At 32.0% G+C, this 21,538-nt stretch overlaps 1 protein-coding gene and 1 non-coding gene across 2 annotated transcripts; both read right to left on the reverse strand.

The window, feature by feature from the left end:
- Positions 1-1,731: 1,731 nt before the first annotated feature.
- On the reverse strand, positions 1,732-3,379 carry LOC110653136 (anthocyanidin 3-O-glucosyltransferase 2). The gene has a single exon (XM_021808736.2). The coding sequence runs from the start codon at positions 3,229-3,231 to the stop codon at positions 1,840-1,842; it is 1,392 nt and encodes a 463-aa protein (XP_021664428.2). The 5' UTR covers positions 3,232-3,379; the 3' UTR covers positions 1,732-1,839.
- A 2,994-nt stretch (positions 3,380-6,373) lies between these two features.
- Positions 6,374-6,480, reverse strand: LOC131182655 (small nucleolar RNA R71). The gene has a single exon (XR_009150917.1). It is a non-coding gene; the product is annotated as a small nucleolar RNA R71 (small nucleolar RNA).
- Between the last annotated feature and the right edge of the window lie 15,058 nt (positions 6,481-21,538).

Consider the following 21,538-nt stretch of genomic DNA (forward strand, 5'->3'; position numbering starts at 1 on the left):
AGCTTTAATAAGGGGTTGCAAGAAAATAGCAACTAGTGAGAAAAAGTGTGTGAATTTCTCTTTGATAATATTATATGTTAATTAAGAGTTTATTTAATTTAATTGTTAAATAAAATTAATAATTGATAATTGTTACTTATTAATTAATAGCTAATAATTCATCGTTAATTGTGATTTATTTATATTAAATAATTAACAAAAGTATAACAAATAATTTTATATTTATTAAAATAAATATATAATTATCAATTTAATAAATTATATATTATTTTATTATTAAAATGATAATAAATAATAGACAATATAATAATTGTAATTCAAAAACATAAGAAGAAATAAAAAAATTATGATTCAATTTAGTATTAAACTAAAATTAAAAAAATAATTTAAAATTAATATTTTTAATAATGACTTAAAAAATTATTTTAATATTTTTATAATTAAAAAATATATAATTTAATTTTAAATTAATTTATAATATTATTCAATTAATATATTTAAAAATTATTTTTGCAACAACAACAGATGTCTTCGTTGGAAGAGCAAAACAATCCCAACTTGATTAAAGAACTTTTTACCAACATGCTTTTAATATTAGAGTATTTTTGTCAACCAATAAAAAAATACACGGCAGTTCATGAATAACTCAATTGGTTCGGTTCGGTTCTAAATTGGTTCGATTATAAGTTAAAAGTGTGTAATCAATTGGTTCGATTCTAAATTGAAATAAACTAAAAAAAATAAAATACTGAAGTTTATAAAAATTTGAAGCAAATCGATAATATAAGTATAATCAAACAGAGTCAAACTGATTAATATCGATTCAATTCAATTTAATCAATCAGTTTCAAATCAATCTTATTCTTAGTCAGAAATTTAGTTGCGAACAATACTCAAAATCTTAGCAACATAAAATCAAAATCAATCTAATTCTCATTCAAATTGCAATGTTTTCATCAAATAAATTATGCTCATTTGCTCACAAGTCATAACTTGTATAAAAAAAAAAAAAGACCTAATCCTATCCTAAAGAAAAATTAAGAAACCAATTCTTAACATCCCAAACAAGTGTCTTGGCATGAAAACACCAAATAGCTAACATCCCAAATTAACCCCCAAATTGCGAACATCCTAAAGAAAAATTAAGAAAACCATTACAATGAATATATGCACAGACCGTAAAGAGGAGAAACACTGATTCTAGAGGAGATGAGTGACTTCCAACTTTGTGAGAATGCTAAGAAGAAGGATGTGAGGAATGACATGTGAGAGTAGAGAAGGAGATGAGAGACTTGCGGCTGCAAGGAGTGACATGCAAGAATTGAGAAGGAGCAATAAGTTTCTAATTGTGAACTGCGATGCAGGAGCCAGATTCGATCTATGACTTGTTGAATTGAGGCTTGAGAATCAAACTTATAAGAACGAAATTAAAAGTCGATTATTCGGCGCAAAAAACAAGAAATTCGATCCTCTGCTGATGATTTTGTCGTTTTTTTTAGATTTTATTGATGATTTTTGTATATTTTAGACAAAATTTTTTGCCACCTATAGCCGTAATATAATTTAATTCACAGATTTTTCTTATTTAAATCTCCTTCAAAATGTACTTATGACTCTATATATATATATATATATATCAAATAATATATGAATTTCATATATTTATATCATATGCTCATTTTTAATTTACATTGTTCAAAACTCAATACTAATTTTCTAATACAGAATAAATAAAACTTCAAAATATAATTATAAATTCATTTAAACGATGAGATACATATAAGTTGATGGAAATATTATCCAACTATATATAAAAATAAAAACTTTAACACAATTATTTTATGCCAAATTGTCTATCACTTCTTTTATGAGACCATCTAAATAAAAATATGAAGATCCACCATCCATTAAGGCCATTCTACTCTTCTCACTCATCTCCTTCACTTTCTTCCTTTTCTCACTATCATGCTCCATTAAACCCCTTATTCCTCTCTCTATTTCATCACAATTCACAATTATTCCACTGTCATTCCTATAATCCATTTTAATTTCCACCGCCAATCCCAACTCCATTACCATTTCAAAGGCATTAAATTGTTGCTCTCCATACATTGGCCACGCAGCAATTGGGACACCAAACCATATGCTTTCAAGCACAGAATTCCATCCGCAATGTGAAACAAATCCTCCTATAGCTGGATGGGCCAAGACAGCCGCTTGTGGAGACCATCCCGTTACCTTTCCAACTCCAGCCATTCGATCCAAGAATCCTTCGGGCAAGACTTCTTGTGGATCCTCATAGTCACAAGTAGATGCTAAGATACCTGGACATGGTGACCGCCGTAAGGACCACAAGAATCGATGACCACTATGCTCTAACGCACATGCAATCTCTTTCACTTGATCCTCACCAAAACTTCCCATGCTCCCGAAGCACAAGAACACTACTGATGATGGAGGCTGATCATCTAGCCACTGCATGATTTCTTGGTGAGCGTTTGTTCCATCCGACCCCAAATGCAAAATAGGTCCCACAGGGTAAACGGGAAGCATTTTGAAAGACTCGATCGCATGGGATTCGAGCTCCAAAAATGTATTTACCATAATACCCTTTGTTTCTCTGAACCTCCTCGCATTGTTAAGTAGAAAAGGAAACTCTCTGCTTAATATCGCAAAAGGCATAACCTTAGCAGGAAATGGGTTTACCAAACTCGGCACCGGTAACGTAGCATCTGAGTCTTTAAACTCGTTGGGGTCAAATTTCTCTTCATCATGAATCTTCTGAACATAATGCAATAAACCAAGAGAAGCTGCACTTGAAGGAAAGAAAATGTAAGATGGAACGCCAAATTCATTGGCCACATCTATTATGGGCGTGCATAACATATCGACAACAAAACCCGCCAACTGGGGCGATTCGATGTTTGACTCAGACTGAGTAATCTTCAACACAGCTTCTTTGACATGGGGTTTCTGTCTCTCAACGAAAGAAAAGTCAGTCTCTCCTTTGGGTAGATCAATGATTCGGAGACGATTGGATATAGTAGACAAGGAAGCTTGCTGCGATTCGATGTAGTTATGAACTTTGGGGTTGACAGAAGAATGGTTGAGGATAAGTACTGTGATGGAGAGCTGTTGATGGTGGGTAAGAAGAAGCTTTGCTGCCTCCACCTCTGAGACAAGGTGGCCAATTTCGGGCCAGGGGATGAACACAAGCTGAGCTTTCTTCATTTTAGTATTGAAAATTTTTAATTTTGCGGCCAAGTAGAGAAGATGAGGGTGATTGTGATGAGCTTGAGGTATTTGCGGTTGATATAAATACGTGATATTCACATTAAATAGGTGAATCTCTATGTATATACGTATTAAATACTATGAGATTATGCCTCATGTTTTGCCATTTTATTTCTTAGCCTTCTTTGACTCTTTACAATTTCTGAAGAAAAAAAATATGCAAGGCTCTGCATGGCGGGGCTTGTCTGTGTGAAGCTGCGCAAGTCAGAGAATCTCTGTAGCTCGCGAGCCCCACACTGAAATAATTGTGGTCTGGTCGTATGAAGTTTTGATTGTATATATGGACAGAAACAATAATTTTAAGAGTGGGACAGTGAGGTAATTGGTCTCATTGGCCCTATGCCTTCTTTATAAATTACCCCAATAAAATTTCATAAATTTTTTTAGTTTTCCTAACCCCCTTTTTGAAAAAAGCCTTGAGATTTAGAAGATTTTTGTTTTATCAAGTATAAATAATTTGCATCACACAGTCTTTAATGAGTTTGTTAACAATATTTTCATTAACGAAAAATTTTTTTTAGACTTGATTTATTATAATTTTAAAATATAAATATATAAAATTTATATATTTAATAAGTAAATTTAACTATATAATTTATTTTTTTTATTCTATCCTCTCTTTGAAAAATATGCATAAAATACTGTGAGATTTGAGTGGTTTTTGCTTCACAAAAAATACAGTATTTGTACCCATAAAACCCATAAAAATATTCAAATTTACATCACTCAATCTTTGGTGAGTTAAAAAAAAAGAGAAATTGCATAAATAGAAAAAAAAAAAAAACAACTGTGCTTTCTCCATTTTGCGAAAGTTATTGTGTCGTTTTGCTACCGAGGATAGAAGATAACATTTGTAGCTGCACTAGCTTATGCATGCATTTTAGATCATCATTTAGGTATAATTTTTGCACATAATTTACCCTTGTTCATAGCCATTATTATAGATATTAGTATATATTTAGTCAATTTTGCAATTTTCACTTTTCTTAGTTTAATTTTTGGAATTTATTTGTTTTGTAGGGTAAATTTGGAGAAATTTGATGTATTTTGATCAGAGTAGCCATTTGGAGGAGATTAAAGTCGAATTGCAAAAATTTTGAAGTTGAGTAAAAAATGGCCGAGAGCGACACAACCTGCAGCACAACCGAATTAGCTTATGTCGCAGGTTGTGTCGATCGTCAGATATTCAGGCCGAGAGCTACACAACCCGCGACACAACTGACTCGGCTTATGTCATTTTTACTGGAAATGGTTGACGTGGCATTTCATATCTCGACTTTTACCTCACTTTCTCGAACCTTCCCCCTTTTACTCATTCTAGGCGTGCCCTCACCTATATAAAGTCTCATTTATCATATTATTTCCATAGATAGCAAGGTAGGCATTTTTGGAAGGATAGAAAGAGAGAAAGAGAGGAGCGAGCTCGTTGCATTTTCCAAAGCAGCAGCAAGGATCACATTTCTGCACTTTTCTGCAGCAGATCCTTCTGCATTTTTCTGGGTTTTTCTACCCCTTAGCTTACATTTCCATTATTTCTTCATTTATACATTTGGGTTTGTTTAGAAATTATGATTAGTGAGTAGTTGTTTGAGATTCTAGAGATGGGTTTGTAAATATTGATTTGTATTGTGGTTTTGAACTGATTTAGTCATTTAAATGGGATTTGTTACATTTTGATTTATTACTTGTGAGCTTGTTGCCTTGCTTGATGAATGGGCCCTCATTAAGTTAAGCTTTAATCCTTAATAGATAGACTGAAAAGTGCATATTAGGGATAGATAATCTTGCAATAAACTTTATTTTCTTGGTGTTAGAGATAAGCTAAGAGGATTAAGGGGAACTTTCCAAAAATCAATTAGAGCTTTAAATGGGTTTTTGTTAGGTTTGAAATACCGCGAAAACAGGGTTTGATTTAATGAAAACCAACTTTGAGATGCTTGAAAAAGGTTTCAAAAATTTAAGAATTGATTTCCCTCAAAATTGCAATTCTCATGTGTTTGGCTAAATTAGGGATAAACCACATGCAAACAATATTGAAAAATCCAATCTCTAGAATCACTTTATTTTTTATTGAATTTAGATTTAATTCCTCTCAAATTTCATAAATAGAAATTTCAAATTAATTTTTGGTAATCTAGTTTAATTAATTTTAGTTAATTGTTTGATTTAGTTTTAATTCCTCAAATACCAATTTTAATTCCAAATTTCATTTTACATCTTTAATTTTTGTCATTCTAATTAGCTTATACTTTTATTTCCAATTTAAGCACAATTCCCTGTGGGATCGATATCATTTTTTAAAACTATACTACTGTGACCCGTGCACTTGCGGACACACCGTATCAAGTTTTTGGCGTCGTTGTCGGGGAATTGTTTGTTTTTAAGTTGGATTTTAATTGTTTTAAGCTAATTAGAATTTTTATTTTCTTTTATTTTCACTATTGTTCCTTGTGTTTTTCAGGTACTTTTCTTGTTTATGAGACGATCGAAAAGCACAAGTGACACTGAATTGTTGTTCAACCCAGAAATTGAAAAATTCTGCCGAGCTAACAAAAAGGAATACAAGAAAAGAAAGGAAGCAGAAAAAGAAGGACAATAAAGATTTGAGCAAGAGGAGACAATTGAAAATATGGAGAATCAAAATAGAGCTATTGGTGGAGACAATAGAGGAAATGAGCAAAACGGGCAAAATGAAGTGGTTAATCAAAATGATCCTCAAAGAAGATCCATGTTGGATTATGCTTTTCCTAGATGTGCAGATGTGAGAGATAACAGACCTATCATTGGAGCTAATCAATTTGAGTTAAAGACTGGTCTCATTCAAATGGTTCAGAATTCACAATTTGGAGGTAGTCCACTTGAAAATCCTCATTCTCATTTGAAGAAATTTTTGATGATATGTGGTACACAAAGGCAGCCTGGAGTTTCAGATGAAGTTATTCGGCTCACCTTATGTCCATTCTCTCTTCGGGATTCAGCATTGGAGTGGTATGACTCACTTCCACAAGCTATTATAGCTACTTGGGAGCAGCTATCTCAAGCTTTTCTATCTCAATTTTTCCCACCTGGGAAGACCACTCATTTGAGGAATTTGATGGTAGCTTTTAAACCAAGAGATGATGAAACTTTGTATGAATCTTGGATGAGATTTAAGGAGCTTGAAAGGCAATGTCCTCATCATGAAATACCGAAATGGATGATTGTTCAGAATTTCTACACCAGAGTTACTCTAGCCATAAGAAACACAATTGATTCACAAGCAGGAGGAGATTTCATGAGAATGACAAGTGAAGAATGCTATGATCTATTAGAGAAGATTGCTCATAATACCCATTTGTGGGGAAATCCTAGAGCACTTGAGCCAAAGAAGGCTGGGATTTATGAACTTGACTCAGTTAGCTACATGAATGCAAGATTTGATCAGTTGACTCAGCTTCTTAGTGATTTTTGCACAAAGGCAACAACCTCAACTCCTACAACTGTGCAACAAGTTGCCTACACAGATGGAACTCAAAGTTGTAGAGTTGATTATTCTTCTTATGGTGATGATTATCTGCAAGAACAAGCTGCTTATGCAGGAGGTTATCAACAAAAACCTATGGGAAATGCTTACTCTAATGTGAACAACTCAACATGGAGACCACAAGCAACTTTTGCTCAACAAGGCCAAAGCTCAAATTATGCTCATAACCAGCAGTATATGCAGCAAAATAGGCCTCAATTTCAGCCTCAATTTCAGCCCACAAGGCAGCCACAACCTGGATATCAAGCAAGAGCACAACAATCCTTTCCACCTCATGAACCGAAGCCAACCTTGGAAAGCATGATGGAGAAATTTTTTGCTGAACAAAGCAAGATGAATAGCAAATTGGAGGAAGAAATGCAACACATGAGACAAACCATGGATCAATTACAAGTCCACAACCGCATGTTGGAGACTCAATTGGCTCAACAAGCAAGCTCATCGGGAAGCAAATCCTATGGGAAACTACCTAGCCAACCACAAAACCCTCATGAACAATGTAAGGTTGTAACCTTGAGAAGTGGTAAGAAAGTTGGTCAAGAGAGTGAAAACAAGAGAGAAGAAAAAGAGAGCACAAAAGAAGAAAATTCAGTTGAGAGCAAGAAAAATTAAAAAGAAGAAGAAAGCAAAAGTGAGCAAGATGAGGGAGAGAAACCATACATCCCACTCGAGCCTTACAAGCCCAACCTTCCCTACCCTCAAAGATTCATCAAGCATAAGCTAGACAAACAATTTGGCAAATTCCTTGAAGTGCTAAAGAAGTTGTATATCAATGTGCCATTCACTGAGGCACTATCCCAAATGCCAAGTTATGCCAAGTTTTTTAAGGAGATTCTTTCCAACAAGAGAAGGCTAGAAGATTATGACACCATCAACTTGGGAGAGCAATGCAGTGCTATAATTCAGAAGAAGTTACCGCCCAAACTCAAAGATCCGGGTGTGTTTTCCATTCCTTGTCATATTGGTGATAATTGTGTGGCAAATGCCTTATGTGACCTTGGAGCTAGTGTTAGCCTAATGCCTCTTTCAATATATGAGAAGTTGAATATGGGAGAGTTGAAGCCCACAAACATGTATCTTTCATTGGCTGACCGTTCAATTAAGTATCCAGAAGGCATTCTAGAAAATGTGCCTATCAAGGTTGAGAAATTCTACATTCCGGTGGACTTTGTCATTTTAGATATGGAAGAAGACACAAAAGTTCCTATCTTATTGGGAAGACCCTTTTTGGCAACAGCTGGTGCATTAATTGATGTAAAGGGTGAGAAATTGACACTTAGAGTGGGAGATGATCAAATGATATTCAACATCAATCCTGCCATGAAAAGGAAACATGAAGAAGTTGAGTCTTGTTTGCGGATAGACATTATTGATGAGATTGTTCAAGAGCATTTCAGAAAAAGCTATCCACAATACCCTGTTGAAAATTGCTTAGTCCATGGTGGGAGCATTGATGATGACAATCGCAACATAGCTGCTTTTGTACAACACTAGGAGAGCTCTCCACCACATCCTGAAGCCACAATTTTTCAACTTGAAGAAGTGCAAAATTTGGAGATCAAACCACCATCATTAAAGGTAGAGGATGCCCCAAAGGTAGATCTTAAACCTCTCCCTTCCAACCTCAGGTATGCTTTTCTTAGACCGAATGAAACATATCCTGTTATAATTAATGCATGTTTGACTGATATTGAGAATGAAAAATTGTTGAGAGTTTTGAGAGTTAATGCATGTTTGACTGATATTGAGAATGAAAAATTGTTGAGAGTTTTGAGAGAATATAGAAGAGTTTTGGGTTATGCAATTAATGATATAAAGGGAATTAGTCCAACAGTTTGTATGCATAGGATTTTCCTTGAGCCAAATAGTAAACCTTCCATTGAACATCAAAGAAGATTGAATCCTACAATGAAGGATGTTGTGAAAAAGGAAATCCTAAAATTATTAGCTGCTGGAATTATTTACCCCATTTCTGACAGTGAGTGGGTGAGTCCTGTGCATGTTGTACCAAAAAAAGGTGGGGTGACAGTTGTTAAAAATGAGAATAATGAATTGATACCCACTAGAATCATGTAAAGTTGGAGAATGTGCATAGACTATAGGAAGTTGAACAATGCTACAAGAAAAGACCATTTTCCCCTTCCTTTTATGGATCAAATGTTAGAAAGATTAGCCAAGCATTCATTCTTTTGTTACTTAGATGGATATTCTGGTTTCTTTCAAATTCCAATCCATCCTGATGACCAAGAAAAAACTACCTTTACCTGTCCCTATGGCACCTTTGCCTATCGAAGGATGCCATTCGGATTGTGTAATGCGCCTGGCACATTTCAAAGGTGCATGATGGCCATTTTTTCTAATTTTATTGAAGAAATTATGGAGGTCTTCATGGATTACTTTTTAGTATACAGCACTAATTTTGATTCATGCTTGACTAATTTGTCTAAAATCTTGCAGAGGTGTGCTGATAATGATTTGGTGTTGAATTGGGAGAAATACCACTTTATGGTCCAAGAGGGGATCGTTTTAGGGCATTTGATCTCAAATAGGGGAATTGAAGTGGATAGAGCTAAAATAGAAATTATTGAAAAATGCCCTCCAACTATCACAAAGGAGTGCGAAGTTTTCTTGGACATGCCGGGTTTTACCGGCGATTTATTCAGGATTTTTCTAAACTTGCTAAACCCTTAACAAATCTTTTGAATCATGATGTTAAATTTGATTTTAATCAAGATTGTATGGTTGCCTTTTGCAGGTTAAAGAGGGCATTAACAACAGCTCCTATCATGCAACCCCCGGATTGGACTTTGCCATTCGAAATCATGTGTGATGCAAGCGAGTTTGCTGTTGAGCCGCCCTGGCAATAAAAGATAGGAAACCTTATGCCATTTACTATGCAAGCCGAACCCTTGATGAAGCTCAAGTTAATTATGCTACAACTGAAAAGGAGTTCCTTACGGTAGTATTTGCACTCAATAAATTCCGTTCTTATTTGATCAACTCAAAGGTAATAGTTTTCACTGATCATGCAGCAATAAGGTATTTAATGAGCAAGAAAGAAGCTAAATCTAGGTTGATTAGATGGATTTTATTACTTCAAGAATTTGATTTGGAAATAAGAGATAAAAAAGGTGTTGAGAATGTGGTGGCTGATCATCTTTCTAGGATAAAAACTGAAAATAAAGATGATGAAATTGTGCCAATTGATGAGTTTTTCATGAATGAGCAGTTGTATGTGTTGAAATATGCACTTCCATGGCTTGCTGATATTGTGAATTTCTTGTCTTGTGGTGTCTTGCCACCTGATTTATCTTGGCAGCAAAAGAAAAGATTCTTGCATGATGTTAAATTTTATTCTTGGGAAGAACCTCTTTTGTTTAGAAGATGTAATGATGGAATAATTAGGAGATGTATACCAGAGGAAGAAATAAATGATGTTATTTACCATTGTCATTCCTCTGAATATGGTGGTCATTTTAGTGTCTCAAAAACTGTTGAAAATGTCTTGACATCAGGTTTCTATTGGCCTAATATGTTTAAACATGTGAGAAATTTTGTAAGCAAGTGTGATAGGTGTCAAAGAGTAGGCAACATTTCCAAGAGAGATGAGATGCCCCAACAGTCCATATTAGAAGTTGAATTATTTGATGTGTAGGGAATTGATTTCATGGGGCCATTTCCATCTTCTTATGGGAATAAATATATCTTGGTAGGGGTGGATTATGTATCTAAATGGGTAGAAGCTATTGCTACACCTACCAATGATGCAAAAGTTGTGGTGAAATTTCTAAAAAAATTTGTTTTAACTAGATTTGGTGCCCCACGTGCTATAATCAGTGATGGTGGTAGCCATTTTTGCAACCACCAATTTGAAAAATTGATGAGAAAATATGGGGTAAAGCATAGGATTGCCACACCATATCACCCTCAAACAAATGACCAAGTAGAAATCACAAATAGAGAAATCAAGCAAATCTTGGAGAAAACTGTCAATAAGTCCAGAAAAGATTGGTCCCTTAAATTAGATGACACTCTTTGGGCATATAGAACAACATTTAAAACCCCCATAGGAACTACACCTTATAGGTTAGTTTTTGGGAAATCATGCCATTTGCCCATAGAGTTAGAACACAAAGCTTATTGGGCCATTAGAGCAATCAATTTTGATTTACAAGCTGCTGGACACAGAAGACTTTTGCAACTTGATGAATTAGAAGAATTGAGACTTGATGCTTATAAAAATGCTAGGATCTATAAAGAAAGAACTAAAAAATGGCATGATAAGCATATCAAGAAAAAGGACTTTAAAGAAGGAGATTTGGTTCTCTTATTCAATTCAAGGTTGAAATTTTTTCCAGGAAAATTAAAATCAAGGTGGTCCGGTCCATTCAAAATTGTGAAAGTTTTACCTCATGGTGCTGTGGAAATTTTTGGTGAAAAATCTGGTAATTTCAAGGTAAATGGACAAAGATTGAGGCACTATTCAGTTGGTGAGCCAATTGAGAAGATAGCAACTTGCTATCTCTCTCATTCTCCATAAAATCTTGAGTGAGTATGGTCAAGCTAAAGACCCAAACTTAGCATTTTTGTGTATAACTCATAATTTTTCATTGATTCTTTATTTCTTTCATATAAATATTTGTTTTAAGTTTTTATATACTCCTTATTCAGAGTTTAACATTGTTCTAATTTTCTTGTGCAGATGGGATGCAATGCATTGCAAGCAAATGAGCATAAAAAAATTTTTATTTTAGTTTTAGCTTTAAATTTTAGCTTTAAATTCTAGTTTTAAATTTGTTCACTTACCATTTTCATCTTTCTTTTGTTGAGTATTTGCTGGTGATTCTTGCTGGATTCATTGCCCTTTTTGTTTATTTTAAGAGAAAATTTTCCCAAACCTTGTCATCTTGGTTTAACAAGAAAATTATTTGAATATGGATGTGTAAATTGGTGCTTTGAAAAAGTATTTTTAATGAGTATTTGATGAACATAACAAGTTGAACAATTAGAATTCATGTTATGAAGGTTTAATCATTTGAAATCTAATTTGTTTTACTTTTTTAGGCACTCTCTAAATCTGTCAAATTTGGGCAGCAGATTGCACAACCTGCGACATAACCGGGTTCGCTTGTGTCGTCGCTTGTGTTCGCTGGGCACCCTTTTGGGCAGATTGTTGCACAACCTACGACATAACCGGGTTCGCTTGTGTCGTCGCTTGTGTTTGCTGGGCACCCTTTTGGGCAAATTGTTGCACAACCTGCGACACAACCCCCCTATCCTTATGTTCTAACTTGTGTCGCCTGTTTGTTTTGCAGGATAAAAATTTCATTCACCAGAATGGGCCAGCAACCACCCCAAGCCCAAAAAGCCCACTAACCCATTTGAAAAAAAAAAAAAACATTTCATGTCTTTAATTTCGTTGCTTAATTAATTAGTATTTTGAACTTATTTAGTTAATATTTTGCTTGTGCTGTTTTTCTTTTACTTGAACCATTTACTTATTCAGTTTTTTTTAATTCCTCATAAAATACATTTTTTTTTTATATCTTTAGTACATTGCTCACTTGCTTTGATATGCTCCTTCGGAATTTACACTTGATGATTATATTTTTGCGCTTAACTTCCCTATTTCAACTTTTTGATGGATTCCATTGCACTGTTTCTTTTGCAATGAGTGCATCAGCTGTCCAAATTTTATTTAATTAAATTGGCTGCCCTTCAATGAGGTAACAATTATCATATCAGCTTGTGTCACTTTCAACCCAAGTTGTGCTATCGCTTATGCAACAGGGTAATAATTCTTTATGCACATATGAGCCACCCATTTTCTGCACATATAGCCAAATTATCCCATTCCTTGCACTCTTTTAACATTGAGGACAATGTTCATTCTGAGTATGGGGGAGAGGGTAAATTTTTTGTAAAAATTATTTTTTCCTTTTTCATTTGCATATAGTGACATACTCATTCATTACTTCATACTTGTACATATTCACATATATACACTTGCATATAGCCTCATATACTTAGTTACGCATACTTAGTTACATATAGGTTGACTATACATTTACACTCATGCATTTCATTCATTCATTTAAAATTTTTGGATTTTTAAACCAGTCTTTGGATTCCATAAGCCACTTATTCAAGCAATCCAACTTGCCTTTAGATGGTTAGTGGAATGAAAGTTCCAGCTGGGTACAAAGTCTTAAGCATTATTCTTTCTCTTACTTAATAGCTGAAAATTAATATATCAATCTAGGTATGCAGTGCTAGTTAGTTATTTTGAGTTTTGAGTGTCTGGATAAGCCTTTAAGGAAGAAAATGGTCATTGTCGTCTCACCATTCCTAGAACAAGCATCCTAGTTATTTCAAAGCGAAATTTTTAACTTGCATTTGATAAGAATATGATTTAGGCATTCCTTCATATTTTAAACCTCACATTTAGCCTTAACCTCCCTTAATTTCATTTCAACCCTTGCAAACCCCCCTTGAACCTTAATTCCCTAATTTCTTTGGAACCCAAATCATTTACCTAGCCATTAAACCTAAACACTACCACCTATTATGAGAATAATATTTTAGCAATTAAGTACATAAAAAAATAAAATAAATAATGATATATAAAAAAAAATAAAAAAAAAAAAAAAAAACTTAGAGGATTGAAACATCTTGAAAAGTGCTAGAGTAATTGTGAAAAGTTGATAAAAAAAATTGGTCACCAAAATATCCCAAAGGTAATTTTGGGTGTGGCATGAAATAGGGACGCATATAAAAAATATATTATAAAAGTAGTCCCTTTATTGTGATAGCACTTGAGATTCATTGTGAATTTCTTTCCTCTTTATAAAAAAATTAAAAAAAAAAAATGGATGCACTTTGAGTTTCATGATTAATATTATTCTCATATTTTGTTTACCTTATTCCCTTTCTTTGTAACCACAATTTTACCCTATTAGACCCCATTACAACCCTTAAAAAGACCTAATGATTCTTTGAAAAATGCTTGTTACATTAGTAGAGTTAGATCTTTTATGCTTGCATATGGGTTTGGCAATAGAATCTTCCATACATTACTCACCATCTATTTGAGACACATTGGCTATCTATTTCATTTAGGTTTGTTTTGGCACAATTGACTCTTGTAGCTGGTTGGTATTTGTTGCTTGGGTTGATTGGTTAATTCTTAGCTATTCTGTAATTGTTGAGAGTGCTTGCTTCATTCTTTGTGCTTTTGCTGGTGGGAATTTGGAATGTTGGTGGCTAGAGGTAAGTTGGTGGTTTGGATTTGTGATTTTTGTGTTTTCAAAGACTGATTCTATTCCCTTCCAAATGAGTTTTAATGAAATTTTGCTTGAGGACAAGCAAGAGTTTGAGTATGGGGGAATTTGATGCATGCATTTTAGATCATCATTTAGGTGTAATTTTTGCACATAAATTACCCTTGTTCATAGCCATTATTATAGATATTAGTATATATTTAGTCAATTTTGCAATTTTCACTTTTCTTAGTTTAATTTTTGGAATTTATTTGTTTTGTAGGGTAAATTTGGAGAAATTTAATGTATTTTGATCAGAGTAGCCATTTGGAGGAGATTAAAGTCGAATTGCAAAAATTTTGAAGTTGAGAAAAAAATGGCCGAGAGCGACACAACCTCGCAAAGACAACCGATTAGCTTATGTCGCAGTTGTGTCGATCGTCGATATTCAGCCGAGAGCTACACAACCCGCGACACAACCCACGACACAACCGACGGCTTATGTCATTTTTATCGAAATGGTTGACGTGTCATTTCAGTTACTCGACTTTTACCTCACTTTCTCCGAACCTTCCCCCTTTTACCCATTCTAGGCGTGCCCTCATCTATATAAAGTCTCATTTATCATTTTCTTTCCATAGAGAGCAAGGGAGGCATTTTTGGAAGGATAGAAAGAGAGAAAGAGAGGAGCCTGCTCGCATTTTTCCAGCAGCAGCAAGGATCACGTTTCTGCACTTTTCTGCAGCAGATCCTTCTGCATTTTTCTAGGTTTTTCTACCCCTTAGCTTACATTTCCATTATTTCTTCATTTGTACATTTGGGTTTGTTTAGAAATTATGATTAGTGAGTAGTTGTTTGAGATTCTAGAGATGGGTTTGTAAATATTGATTTGTATTGTGGTTTTGAACTGATTTAGCCATTTAAATGAGATTTGTTACATTTTGATTTATTGCTTGTGAGCTTGTTGCCTTGCTTGATGAATGGGCCCTCATTAAGTTAAGCTTTAATCCTTAATAGATGGACTGAAAAGTGAATATTAGGGATAGATAATCTTGCAATAAACTTTATTTTCTTGGTGTTAGAGATAAGCTAAGAGGATTAAGGGGAACTTTCCAAAAATCAATTAGAGCTTTAAATGGGTTTTTGTTAGGTTTGAAATACCGTGAAAACAGGGTTTGATTTAATGAAAACCAACTTTGAGATGCTTGAAAAAGGTTTCAAAAATTTAAGAATTGATTTCCCTCAAAATTGCAATTCTCATGTGTTTGGCTAAATTAAGGATAAACCACATGCAAACAATATTGAAAATCCATTCTCTAGAATCACTTTATTTTTTATTGAATTTAGATTTAATTCCTCTCAAATTTCATAAATAGAAATTTCAAATTAATTTTTGGTAATCTATTTAATTAATTTTAGTTAATTGTTTGATTTAGTTTTAATTCCTCAAGTACCAATTTTAATTCTAAATTTTATTTTACATCTTTAATTTTTGTCATTCTAATTAGCTTATACTTTTATTTCCAATTTAAGCACAATTCCCTGTGAGATCGATATCATTTTTTAAAACTATACTACTATGATCCGTGCACTTGCGGACACACCGTATCACTAGCTGCTTGTGCTTAGTGCTGGAAGTCGCTGTATGGAAAGAGAATCATGGAAGCCAATAATGAAAGTGACGTCATGGCTTTGCTGGGTGGTCTTGTCTCTATGCATCAAAAACATTTATTTGTTGAAACATTATTTATTCACCGAAATGATATGAATTTTAATTGAATATTATTAAAATTATCTTTAAAAATATCTAATCAATCATGAAAGTTGAATGTGATTTTAGAGCACACTTTTCCTATTCAATAAAAAAAATAATTTGCCTTTTTTTTTCAAGTCAAAAGGAAAAAATATTAAATTTATTTATTAATTATTTTTTAACACTTTACTAAATAATATATTTAAAAAATTATTTTTTAGATAATAATTTCAATAACGATACCAAACAGACACTTCCCTTATATGACACGCTATACTTGTGACAATTAGGGAAGTAAAAGCAATGATTAAGGCTTGCCATCGGAATAGCCATTAATTAGTGTTTTAAAAAAATATTTTATAATTAATATAATAAAAAAATTAAAATTTTGACTATATAAGAATAAAATAAATAAATATAAATTTTTATGTTTTAAAATTAGATTTATAAAATAAATAAATACAAATTTTTATGTTTCAAAATTGAATTTTTAACTTTAATATTAAATTTATTTTTAAAATTGATGGTAAAATTAATTGTAAATATATATATATATAACTGAAAAGAAGAAAAAAGTAGTATAATATGTTAAAAATTTTAAATTATATCAGAAAGTATTTATTTGTAGTAATAAAATGAAAAAATTAAAAAAAAATTAAAACATTCGAGTAAATGATTACAATACAGTAATTAAAATAATAAATTAGATTTATTATAAATAAAAATGTTTCAAATATATATATAATTACCTTTTATTAATAAAATATGTACAAGATACATACTAAATGATATGCTCTAGGGCATACTACTAACAGGCACATGGCAGGATGGTGTATATCAACAACGTGTAGCGCAAGAAGAAAGAGGAGAGAGAGAGCGATCGTGCGACTCGGGGACTCGAATTCCCTACACCATTCCGACCATTTCCGGTGGTTCCAAGTGCCACTAATTCCTGGGATGACCAACTTTCAGATGGGACCAATAGCACTCCGTTTGGTGGTCAGAGGAAGGAGAACTAGCGAGGAAAAGTTAGAAGAAAAACACATGGGTTTCAGGCTTTTTGACCACTTTTTCAACGATCCAACTGTTGGATTAGAAATCTGAGACCACCGATGGACTTAGGGTGATAAAACCTTCGAGATGGGACAGACCCCACTCCGATTGGATAGTGTTTGAAAAAGGCAATCATCAAACGGTCTATATAGCTTGGTGAGATTTTCAGACTATTTCAATTCCTAAAAATTAAAAATAATTTTATGATAATTATTAATAATTTTTGGGCTTTATTTAGGTACGATCGGATGGATGATAGTTCACTGGCACTTGAGACCGCGTTTTCAGCCAGATTGGCTGCCCCGCGGCCAATCCCAGAACGTGGTTGATCCTAGTGTTTTTAGATGTTATGGACATGTCCCAGGTGTCAAATTTGGCATAGGTAAACTCGAACTCCAAGTTGCTCAATTTTTGCCTAATACCGAGTTTAGAATAAAATTTATTAAATATTCGTGGGTAATCAGAAAATTGTGACTCCTTTTGCAATAGCTTTATAATATTGTTAAGAACCGTAGAGTGAGTTTATAGAATTTTTAAAGCTAGTTTAGATGTTTTTGGAAAATATCAGTTTTAAGCCTTATAATCAAATTGTCTAATTGTGTGAGTTTAGTCTGGTTTAGAGGGCTCAAGAGGGGCCATGTGTTATTGTTGAGATGATGTGTGGTCTTAGAAGTGTTATTTGAACTCCTTTGCAGGTTAAGTAGGTCCTAAATACAAGGAAAATCCTGCCAGATTTCTGACATAAATTAGGGCATCTTTTGTCTCTTTAAAGCTTTGTTTTAAATCTAATACTGATGACGTTGTAATATAATTATTTAAGTGAGTCAGGTTAACCTTCCTAATCTATCCAGCCACCACAGTAACTTTTAGAGTACTGTGAGTAGATATTGATTTTATTTATAATTTTAATATTATTATATACTCAAGGCATGCTCATACATTACTTATAAATATATACACATAGTTAATTATTATGCACGTCTTGTATTGCATATGTAATTGATGACTTGTTGTATATGTTATTTTATGGCAATTTAGAGTTGTGTGCGTGAGTTTGGTGTGTGTATATAGATATAGGTAGGATGGGTAAACGCGGCTGGAGTTTAACTCGCTGAGACCCGATATTTATTATGGATAAGTTGGGGTAGGTACGGTTCGAGTTGATTTCGCTAGCCCCCGTGTTTTGATATTAAGAGAAAGTTCGGTTTCGAGTTGATCTTGCTGGCAGAGGTTAGAACTAAGAGAGCTGTATAGGGAATCAGCTCTCATATACATATATATGTGAGTATGGATTTGATACACGGGTGTGTGAGTGCTCTCGATTGCATTTCGTGATTATGACTTGACTTGTTTGAATTATGTGACGATGTTGCATTTTATTTTTAAGGATGCACTAGACTTAGATAATTATATAAATTGTATATAAAATCAATATCTTACTCTATGAGTCAAATGCTCACTCTTGTTCACCCTATTTTTCAAGGCTACAGGAGAAATTCTTTTTCAAAATAACCTAATTCCTGCCTTGTAGGTTTAGTAATAGTAGACAAGGAAGCTTGCTGCGATTGGATGTAATTATGAACTTTGGGGTTGACAGAAGAATGGTTGAGGATAAGTACCGTGATGGAGAGCTGTTGATGGTGGGTAAGAAGAAGCTTTGCTACCTCCACCTCTGAGACAAGGTGGCCAATGTCGGGACAGGGGATGAACACCAGCTGAGCTTTCTTCATTTTAGTATTGAAAATTTTTAATTTTGCTTTTTAGTATAGAAGATGAGGGTGATTGTGATGAGCTTGAGGCATTTGCGGTTGATATAAATACGAGAGATTCAAATTAAATAGGTGAATCTCAATGTGTATATGTATTAAACACTATGAGATTATGCCTTATGTTTTGCCATTTTATTTCTTTGCCTACTTTTACTCTTTACAATTTCTGAAGAAAAAAATATGCAAGGCTCTGCATGGCGTGGCTTGTCTGTGTAAAGCTGCGCACGTCAGAGAATCTCTGTATCTCACAAGCCCCCCGCCGAAATAGTTGTGGTCAGGTTGTAAGAAGTTTTGATTGTATATAAGGACAGGACCAATAATTTTAAGAGTGGGACAGTGAGGTAACTGCCCTCCTTGGCCCCATCCTATCTTCATAAATTTTGAATAATATTTTTATTTTAAGAAATTTAATCATCCTCACTTTTTCATATAAAATTTTCGTATATAATTTTTATTTTCATAAATTTCTTTTAGTTTTCCAAATCCCCTTTTTGAAAAAAGCCTTGAGATTTGAGTAGATTTTTGTTTTACCAAGTGTAAATGATTTGCATCATTAGCTTTAATGAGTTTGTGAATAATATTTTCCTTAATGAAAAATTTTCTTTAGACTTTATTTATTTCTTTAGTATAATAATATTTCAACTCCATAATTTATTATTATTATTAACTTAAAGTGTATAATATACACTATAAAAAATATTAAATTTAACCCTAATGATTTTTACTGTTAATTGTATAAAATTTATTTTTATATATTTATAATAATAATATATAAATTATTATTATAAAATTATGATTATCGATATATCATAATAAATTTATGGTTACTGAAAAAAAAAATTATTATTATAAAAAATAGTTGCTTCTTTTTACTCTGTACAATTCTGAAAGATCTTTCATTAAATACTATAAAATTTGAGTATATTTTTGCTTCACCAAGCGTTACAAGATCAACTTTATGCAGTTTTTAGAAATAATATTTTTCCTATTATGCCCTTATATTTTGATTTAACTTGTAAATCGATGAAATTTATTTATAAATAAAAAATTATAAATAAATTAATATTTAAATTAATTTATAAATTTAAAAATATTTTAAAAAGTAAAAAATTATAAATAAAATATCTTTATTTATAACTTATTTACTTATCTTAAAATTATATTTTGATAAGATAAAAAATTATATTATCCTAATAATTTTTAAAATATCAATGTCATTCTCATTTTAACAACCATAACACGCATTTTTTTTAATCATTTTGATAAATTAAATTACTTTTAATCACCTTTTAATTAAAGAGTTAAACTATTTAAAAGTTAATTTTAAATAATTTTATAAAATAATTAATTACTTATTTTTAAATTAAATTATAAATTCTAAAATATATTTTAAATCAAAAATTAAAAATAAATGGTCAAACAAAACACCTTCTAAAAATATTAAAATAATAAAATAAATTTTTTTCAAACTATTTTTTCTAACAATAACTAAACTATTTTTTTTTTCTGAAAAATAATTTTATCCCTTAAAATATACATCATGTTGTTTTAAGCCGATATATACTTTTTCACTGCATAAATTTATTATGATTAATTTATTATTTTTTGTAGGTATTTTGTGTTTAATAATTAAGCTGATATATACTTATTCATTGCATAAATTTAAATTAAAAAAAATAAAATTAAGTTAATAATGGTATGAATATTGTTTATAAAATGAGTCAACATGATTTTTTTTAATGGAATCATGGCATCACAAGAAATTATGTTTGCTAGATATAATTAAGGTTTAATGATTAAAAAAAATCATAAACTTTATATATTTTTTTTAAAATTTATCATTTAATCCACAAATTTTCCAATTATTTAGAACTATAATGGGTTTATAAATATTGTAGGCCTTCATAGATTTTTTTTTATATTTTTGAAATATTAATTAAAACTATATTTCTATAAAAATTAATCATATATTTAAGTTAAGGGTATAGAATTTCATTACAAATTTTGTAAATTTACAATTCCACACACATATAATTATAAAAAACACAAATAAATAATTAAAAATCAATAAAAAAATTTTACCAATTTTTTTCATTTATTTACGTTAAATTTTAAAGCTTAATAAAATCCCACAAATAAAATTATCATTTTGGAATAAAATATAAAATAATAAAATATAATGGATTTATACATAGAAAACCTATTTGAAATTTGATTCTTCAATTTATCAAAATAGGAACAATAAGACTTGACAATAATGAAAAGCTTTGTACCATTCAGTATGATGGGCTGGATAAGGTTTTAATGTTTTAATTGTAATGAAAAATTATTTGAATTTGGCTGGCTTATTAAATTAATATTTATTCATTTACATAAATATTAAATTAATTTTTCAAGATTTATGAAAATTTATATACTCGATATAAATAATTACCCGAATACTAGAATTTTACAAAATGCCAGAATGTGCATAGACTCTTAGACTCAACCAACCACAGTTAGCTTGGAATCGCTGGGTTAGCGTCAATCAAAAGGTTAAAGCTGAATTGGCCCTTAAATCTCAAGGGTTTAATTTTGATTTTGATTCAATTCAATTTGGTTTAAATTCAATGGTTCGGTTTTTCTTTTAATTTTAAATGAAAAAACTGATTTTACATACAATCAAACCGAACAGTTTCAATATAATTTCGCTCTAATTCATATATGATTTAAATTAAACACGAATTTAACCAATTTCAATCTGATTTAAAAATGATTCAGTTTATATTCTGAACCGCCCATGGCCGGGTCAAAATTTTTTCTTACGTTAAAACCTTCTCCATTAAGTGGCCACAGGACTACAGAACTCAATTTACTAAAAGGCCCTAATCTTCCAACAAAAAGACCA

Source organism: Hevea brasiliensis, chromosome 8 (genome assembly GCF_030052815.1).
Source record: "Hevea brasiliensis isolate MT/VB/25A 57/8 chromosome 8, ASM3005281v1, whole genome shotgun sequence".
Taxonomy (NCBI): Eukaryota; Viridiplantae; Streptophyta; class Magnoliopsida; order Malpighiales; family Euphorbiaceae; genus Hevea; species Hevea brasiliensis.